The 8,356-nt window shown below is 55.8% G+C and overlaps 1 protein-coding gene across 3 annotated transcripts in view; it reads left to right on the forward strand.

Moving 5' to 3' along the window:
• LOC138764802 (solute carrier family 12 member 6-like) overlaps positions 1-4,402 on the forward strand; it is a 35,424-nt gene extending 31,022 nt beyond the window's left edge. For 2 of the 3 annotated variants that reach the window (XM_069941104.1, XM_069941105.1), the window contains exons 19-26: positions 346-541; positions 802-971; positions 1,369-1,500; positions 2,093-2,200; positions 2,525-2,563; positions 2,981-3,165; positions 3,380-3,513; positions 3,869-4,402. In XM_069941104.1, coding sequence (XP_069797205.1) covers positions 346-541; positions 802-971; positions 1,369-1,500; positions 2,093-2,200; positions 2,525-2,563; positions 2,981-3,165; positions 3,380-3,513; positions 3,869-3,960 — 1,056 coding nt within the window. In that variant the 3' untranslated portion in view covers positions 3,961-4,402. The remainder of the gene's footprint in view (positions 1-345; positions 542-801; positions 972-1,368; positions 1,501-2,092; positions 2,201-2,524; positions 2,564-2,980; positions 3,166-3,379; positions 3,514-3,868) is intronic. The other variant, XM_069941106.1, reaches the window with a different exon arrangement.
• The last annotated feature ends 3,954 nt before the right edge of the window (positions 4,403-8,356 follow it).

The following is an 8,356-nucleotide window of genomic DNA, read 5'->3' on the forward strand; positions in this document are numbered from 1 at the left end:
TCCACCCTTCCCCCATTCTTCTTCCCCTCCCCTTCTCCCTCTCTCCATCCACCCCCTTCCCCTTCTACCCCCCTCTCTTGCCTTCCTAATTTCCCTCTTCCCTTTCTCCCCTTCCCCATCCCTCCCACCTCTTATGCCTCTCCTCTAACCTCTCCTCCCTCTCTACACTCTTTCTCCTCTCCTTTTCTTCCCATCTCTTCATCCCCATCTCCTTTCATCCCTCTCTCTCTCTCCCCATCTCCTCACTTTTTCTCCCCCTCCCATCATCTTTTCTCCTCTCACTCTTCCCCCACTTTCTATCCCCTTTCTTTCCCCCTCTCCCTCCCTCCTCTCTCTTCCCCACAGGCCATTAAGTGTCTGATGACCCGAGAACGGGTGAAGGGTTTCTGTCAGGTTGTGGTTGCTGCCAAGGTCCGTGAGGGAGTCTCCCACCTGATCCAATCCTGTGGCCTCGGCGGTATGAAGCACAACACTGTGGTCCTGGGCTGGCCTTCTTGCTGGAGGCAGAGTGAGGACCCTCGGGCCTGGAAAACCTTCATTGGTTAGTTCCCCAGCTCCCCTTCCCTTCCCCCTTTCTCAACTGCCGCTCTCTCCCACCCCCCTTCCAACCTTCCACGTGTCACCTCTGCCTCCATCTCCCCCTCTCTATGCACTCACTCTCACACTTCTCTCTCTTTCTTCTTCCCAGTCTGTTCCTCTCCTTCTCCCCTTGCCATTGAACACCTCTCTCTCCACCAGTCTGTCCCTCCCACTCTCTCTCCTCTTGTCACTGACCCCCCACCTCTCCCCCTCTTCCCCCAGGGACGGTCAGGGTGACCACTGCTGCCCAGCTCGCCCTGCTGGTTCCCAAGAATATCACCCTCTTCCCAGGAAACGGGGATGTGCTGGGGGAAGGAACCATTGACGTCTGGTGGATCGTCCACGATGGGGGTCTTCTCATGTTACTGCCCTTCCTACTGCGGCAGCACAAGGTGGGAGTGAATGGGGGGGGGGGGCCTGCATTCAACTCCGACCATTCCCTCCATCACTTTCCCCTCCGTCTCGTTCACCTGTCCATCCCCTCATTCCATCCATCCATTCCCTTCCCCAACCTCTAGTCAGTACCCCCATCCTCTCCCCCTCCGTCTCCTCCCCATCCCCTTCCGACCTTTCCTGTATGGGGTGGTGGTTAACTCCACAACTCCCACTTCATTCACCGTTTGCTCAAGTGAATAATAATTATCTGACTATCCTGTGCATTTAATTGTTTTATTTAATTAATGTGGCAGACAACTGTTCTTCATTATCCTCTTCCCCCCACCTCCCCTTCTCCTTTCTCCCACTTCTCTCTCGCCCCTCTTTATCTCCCTACTTGGGTGATGACCCAAGGTCTGGAGAAAGTGCAGTATCCGGATATTCACTGTTGCTCAGATGGAGGACAACAGCATTCAGATGAAGAAGGATCTCACCACCTTCCTCTATCATCTTCGTATTGAGGCCCAGGTCGAGGTGGTGGAGATGGTGAGGGACTGATCTGAGTCAGCATCGCTCCACAAACAGTCCATGCTGTGCCAGGGGTCACTGGGCCCCTCTGTGGGGTGGGAGGAGTCCGGGCCCCTCTGTGGGGTGGGAGGAGTCCGGGCCCCTCTGTGGGGCGGGAGGAGTCCGGGCCCCTCTGTGGGGCGGGAGGAGTCCGGGCCCCTCTGTGGGGCGGGAGGAGTCCGGGCTCCTCTGTGGGGCGGGAGGAGTCCGGGCCCCTCTGTGGGGCGGGAGGAGACCGGGCCCCTCTGTGGGGCGGGAGGAGACCGGGCCCCTCTGTGGGGCGGGAGGAGACCGGGCCCCTCTGTGGGGTGGGAGGAGTCCAGGCCTCTCTGTGGGGCGGGAAGAGACCGGGCCCCTCTGTGGGGCGGGAGGAGTCCGGGCTCCTCTGTGGGATGGGAGGAGTCCAGCCCCCCCCCCCCCACCCATGGGATGAATGCGGGCCCCTCTCTGGGGACAGGATGTCACTTGGCTCCTCAGACAGCAGGAGGCAACGCACCTCTTCCAGGGGATGAGCTATGTTGGTGATCCTGAGTTTTGCTGGCTCTCACCTCCCGCTCCCCTCTCGCCCCAGCACGACAGCGACATTTCGGCGTACACCTATGAGCGCACTCTAATGATGGAGCAGCGATCCCAGATGTTGAGACAGATGCGGCTGTCGAAGACAGAGAGAGAAAGAGAGGTAAGATCCCAAAGATGTTCACTATGGAGAGGAGGGGAACTGGTTGGGTATCTGTGCAATGTAATATACCCAAGGTCCACTGACAGATCCAGGGGTGTGGGGGAATTATATATGGAGGAACAGGTCCCCGGGAGTGGATAGAGTCTGGGATCAGATCTGGGGGTGGGGTTTATATATAAAAGATCCCCGGGAGTGGGTCAAAGATCCAAGCGTTCAGGGGGATTACAATATAGAGTAAGATCCCCAGAGGGGTCATAGGCTGGGCTCAGACCCTGGGATTTGGGAATAGTCTGGATGGTGTTAAACAAGTCTCTCTTCTCCCAGGGAATTACAACTTCAATCAGCAGCCTGTCTCCACCACAAGTCAGTACCTCATCTCCCTCCCTCTGTTGCCTCTTGCTGTGCATTGTTGTTAGGCGGCAGAGTTCCACGTCTCCCTTCAACTTGCTCTCCCTTCTCTCTCCCTCAATTCCCGCCGAACCCCCCACTCCTAGCCCCATCTCTCTCCCCACTCTACATCTTATCCCACTTTCACTCCCCTCTCCCCTATCTCTACCCTCCCTTTCCACCCTCCCCTCTCTTCTCACTCTGCACCCGACTCTCCCCTTCCCCCTTTCCTCCTCTCTCCCTCTCTCTCTCTCTCTCTCTCTCCCTTCCCCACCCCCCCCCCCATCCTCCCCCAATGCTTGCTGACACACCATGAGTCTGTCTTGTGTCTGTCTGTCTCTCAATTCTGACCCCACTCTTCCTGGCTCTGACCTATGACCTTTGCCCCCACAGGCCCAGATCATCAAGGACAGGAACTCAACCCTGAGACTCGCCAGCCTAGGCTCGGAGGACGAGGATGAGGCGGATGGAGCTCCTGATAGAATCCACATGACCTGGACCAAGGATAGGTACCAGGAGAAGCAGTGGAGGCAGGAGCGAACTCCAGATGGATACAGTGACCTGATGAGCATCCGACCGTGAGTGTGGGAGAGGGTGAGACATAGGGAGGAAGAGGGGAGGGGGGAGAGAGAGGGGAGGGGGTGAGAGAGGTAACAGAGAGAGGTAACAGAGAGAGGGAGGGGAGGGGGATTGAGAGGGGGAGGAGTAGACTACCTCTTGATCCCTTCAACCTCCTCTGCCCTGCCCCCATGATCAGTGGTCTTGCTGTGTAACACCTTTCCTTTCTTGCAGGGATCACTTGAACGTGCGTCGGATGCACACTGCGGTGCGTCTGAACGAGGTTATCGTCAACCGATCCCATGACGCCAGGCTCGTCCTCCTCAACATGCCAGGACCTCCCAGGAACATCGAGGGGGATGAGAATTGTATCCTCATCTCTGCTGGCAGCAGGCTACATTCACAGCCTGGGTTCTTGTGCTCTGTGTGGGGGGTGGGGGACGTGACAGGGTCTCTCCTGCTTTGTTGTGGGGGGGCTGGGAGGAACGGGATGGGGCCTCTCTGGCTCCATGTGGTGGGGGGGGGGGGGGAGGAAACGAGATGGGAACTCCTGCTCTGTGGAGGGGGGGTTTGCGGGACAGGGCCTCTCCGTTTCTGTGTGTTGGGAATTCGGGCCTTCTGTTCTGTGTGGGTTGGGGACGGGCCTCTCCTCATGAAGAGAGGGTGTGTGGGGACAGTACAGGACCAATCTCTCACTTTCTGCTCTCCTTGACTTGGGACCAGACATGGAGTTCCTGGAGGTTTTGACCGAGGGCCTGGAGCGAGTCCTGCTTGTCCGCGGGGGTGGCTGTGAAGTCATCACCATCTACTCCTAGGCCAGGAGCAGAAGTCACCGCCCCAATGTTCCCGGGTCAGCACAGCAAGATCCTACACCGGCTGGTCCGGAGTGTGGGCTCGGATGAGGGGTGGGATGGTGGCAATATTGTCGGGTGGGTGACTCACTGAATGTGGAGGAGAGGGAGGGGCTAGAAAATGAGGACAGGGAGAGAATGAGGGGGGGATAGGGAGGGAGGAGAAAATGGGAAGAGAGAGAATGGTGGGAGTGGGAGAAAGGATGGGAGGAGAGAAGCTGGAGAAGTAGGTGCAGAGTGGTTGGTGTGAGGTGAGTGAGAAAGGAGGACAGGGCGGATGGAGTTCTCAGTTCTCTCCCTGTCTCCTCACCCTGGGACTTTGGATGAGGTTCTTGGATTGTGGGTTGGGTTTGGGGATCAGGGTCTCTCTGGGATTACAATTAAAGTGAGATGAACCCCTGAGAGTGGCGTCTCCTCTTTCTCCATGTGTACAATATCCTAGGCCTGCCTTTAGCTATCATCAGGCTACAGCCTGCCTCCACCTAGTAGCCCACCTTCCTCTAAACCTTCCGCATCCTTGGACCCATTCCCTTCTGAACCTTCACCATCCTTGGAACCAACCCCCTCTTAACCTTCCCCATGGACCCATCCCCCTCTGAACCTTCCCCATCCTTGGACCTCAGCCCCTCTGAACCTTCCCCATCCTTGGACCCATCCCCCTCTGAACCTTCCCCATCCTTGGACCTAAGCCCCTCTGAACCTTCCCCATCTTTGGACCCATCCCCCTCTAAAACTTCCCCATCCCTGGACCCATCTCCCTCTGAAACTTCCCTATCCTTGGACCCATCCCTGGACCCATCTCCCTCTGAAACTTCCCCATCCTTGGACCCATCCCTGGACACATCTCCCTCTGAAACTTCCCCATCCTTGGACCCATCCCCCTCTGAACCTTCCACATCCTTATCCCCCTCAGAACCTTCCCCATCCTTGGACCCATCCCCGTCTTTGGACCCATCCCTTTCTGAACCTTTCCCGTCCTTGGACCCATCCCCCTCTGAACCTTTCCCATCCCTGGACCCATCTCCCTCTGAACCTTCCCCATCCCTGGAGGAATCCCCCTCTGAACCATCCCTGTCCCTGTGCCTGGACCCATCACACTCTGAACCATCCCTGTCCCTGTGCCTGGACCCATCACACTCTGAATCACCCTTTCGCTCGACCTATCCCCCTCTGAACCGTCCCTGCCCCTGGACCCATGCACCTCTGAACTGTCCCTGGACCCATCCCCCTATGAACCATCCCTGCTGCTGGACCCATCCCCCTCTGAACCTTCACCATCCTTGGACCCAACCCCCTCTGAAGCTTCCCCATCCTTGGACCCACCCCCCTCTGAAACTTCCCCATCCCTGGACCCATCTCCCTCTGAACCTTCCCCATCCTTATCCCCCTCAGAACTTTCCCCATACTTGGAACCTTCCCCATTCTTGGACCCATCCCTCTCTGAACCTTTCCCGTCCTTGGACCCATCCCCGTCCTTGGACCCATCCTCTCTGAACCTTTCCCGTCTTTGGAAACATCGCCCTCTGAACCTTCCCCGTCCTTGGACTTATCCCCCTCTGAACCTTCCCCATCCTTATCCCCCTCAGAATCTTCCCCATACTTGGAACCTTTCCCATTCTTGGACCTTTGGTAACATTGCCCTCTGAACCTTCCTTGTCCTTGGACCCATCCATCTCAGAACTGTTCCCATCCTTGGTCCCATCCCCCTCTGAACCATCCCCCTCTGAACCTTCCCCATCCTTGGACCCATCCCCCTCTGAACCTTCCACATCCTTATCCCCCTCAGAACCTTCCCCATCCTTGGAACCTTCCCCATCCTTGGACCTATCCCCGTCTTTGGACCCATCCTTCTCTGAACCTTTCCCGTCCTTGGAAACATCCCCCTCAGAACCATCCCCATCCTTGGACCCATCCCCCTCTGAACCTTCCCCATCCCTGGACAAATCCCCCTCTGAACCATCCCTGTCCCTGGACCCATCACACTCTGAACCACCCCGTCACTCGACCTATCCCCCTCTGAACTGTCCCTGCCCCTGGACCCATCCCCCTCTGAATTGTCCCTGGACCCATCCCCCTCTGAATCTTCCCCGTCCTTGTACCCATCCCCCTCAACCTTCCCCGTCCTTGGACCCATCCCCGTCCTTGGACCCATCCCCCTCTGAACCTTCCCCGTCCCTGGACCCAACCCCCTCTGAACCGTCCCTGTCCATGCACGCATCTCCCTTTGAACTGTCCCTGTTCCTGTACCCATCCCCCTCTGAACCTTCCCCATCCTTTGACCCATCCCCCTCTGAACATTCCCCATCCCCATCCCCCCCCCCCTTGAATTTTACCCATCCTTGAAGCCTTCCCCATCCTTGGACCCATACCCCTCTGAACCTTCCCCGTCCTTGGACCTATCCCCCTCTGAACCTTCCCCATCCCTGGATCCATCCCCCTCTGAACCGTCCCAGTCCCTGGACCCATCCCCCTCTGAACTGTCCCATTCCCTGGACCCATCCCAATGTCTTGTTAAACTATGTCCTTCCTCCAGCTGCTCCACCGTCCTACCCATCCGTCACTCTGTGTGAAGAAAGTGCCCCTCAGGTCCCCTTTCAATCTCTCCCTCCAAACCCAAGCCCTGTGGTTTAAGACTCCCTAATCCAGGGGAAGGAGATGGTGACTGTTCACCATATCCACACCCCTCGTGGGTTTATAAACATCGTCAAGGTGGGCTGGCCCTCTGTCAGCCTCCTACGCTCCAGGGAGAGAAGCCCACAGCTTGTCCAGCCTCTTTTTGTAATGTCCTTGGAATCTTTTCTGCCCACATCCTGCTCTATGACATCTTTCCGACAGCTGGGTGCCCAGAATTGCCCACGATACTCGAGTGTGGTTTCACCCACATTTTGGATGTCTCTGCTCCTGGAGTGATATGGGGCAAATCCAAGTTTACTGAATGATTGAGTTTCTTTGAGGAGGGAGCACAGGAAGAGTCAGTGAGTTAGTTGTTCTCGATGTGGACATTCGTGACACATTTGACGAGTTCCCTCACCATCTGCTGATGTAGTGGATTTAGGCATATGGAATGTCTGGAAACTGGAACCAGGAGGCCATTCAGGCCATTGAACATGCTACCCCCTCCAAGAAGACCCTGGCTGATTAGCCCATAGACTCAGTTTGCCTGCTTCCTTAGACAGAATATTCCCTGGATTCGCTCCTCTCTGGGAAAAGCAGTCCCTCCTTATCTCTGTCCCAAACTGACTACCCGAATCTGGAGGCCAAATTCCCAGTTCTGGTTCCAGCTCCCTGCTTCTATTTTATCCACCACTCCCAACTTTTCACACGACTCTGTGAGATCCCTCCCACCTCATCCCTCTGAACTCCAGCAAGTCCTGTCCCAGGCGACATGATCTCCTCGTGGGCCCTCCTCTCCAGAACCTACCTCTGCACTCCCTCACAGCTAATCACTCCTCCTTCAGGACAGACCAGAACTGTGCCTAGTGGTCAGGGGCATCACACCTGTCCTCAGGACAGCTGCATCAGGACCTCCCTGCTCTGCGATCCAACCCCTCTGTCCCTTTGATCCTCTTGATTAGATCCAACTAATTATCTCTGTTGTGAAACACAAAAGTATGCAGATTGTAGTGAAAACACAAAAATGCTGGAGGAACTCAGCAGATCTCGCAGTGTCCATAGAACGCAAAGGTATTTAACCAGTGGTTCGAGCCTGAGCCCTTCATCAGGTAACTTTGTTGCTCTGCTCTTGAGGAATAGAAATCCCATCCCCCCTCCCCGGAGAATGCATAGAACAAAAGGGCAGAGGGTTAAGGAAAGAGGAGGAGATTTAAGTGGAACCTGAACTTTCCCCTCCCCAAAGAATGCATAGAACAAAAGGGCAGAGGGTTAAGGAGAGAGGAAGGAAATTTAAGTGGAACCTGAACTTTCCTCCACTCACCTTAAACATGTCTTTTGGCTTTTGTCACCCCAGGACAAAGGTGCTGGCTGTCCAATCTATCTAAATCTCTCTCAAACATAAAGGTCTTGTAACTCACCTCTTACCCTTCATCACTTGAAAGGGAAAAGCTCTAGCTTGCTCAACCTTGCTCCATTGGGCATGGTCTCCAATCCATGCAGCATCCCCTTCAATCTTCTCTGCCCCGCCCTCAAAAGCATCCAAGTCCTTCCTGTATCGAGGTGACCAGAATACAATATCCCAAGTCCGTCCGGTCTGACCAGAATTCTATGAAGCTGCAACATTACTTAGCGGCTCTTGAACTCAGTTCCCTGGCTAACACACCAGAGGCCTTCTTAACCATCTCATCTACTCGCAAGGCAACTTTGAGGGATCTATGGACCTGAACTTCCTTCACACTGTTGAGAA

The sequence above is a fragment of the Narcine bancroftii genome, chromosome 5, assembly GCF_036971445.1.
Source record: "Narcine bancroftii isolate sNarBan1 chromosome 5, sNarBan1.hap1, whole genome shotgun sequence".
NCBI classification, from domain to species: domain Eukaryota; kingdom Metazoa; phylum Chordata; class Chondrichthyes; order Torpediniformes; family Narcinidae; genus Narcine; species Narcine bancroftii.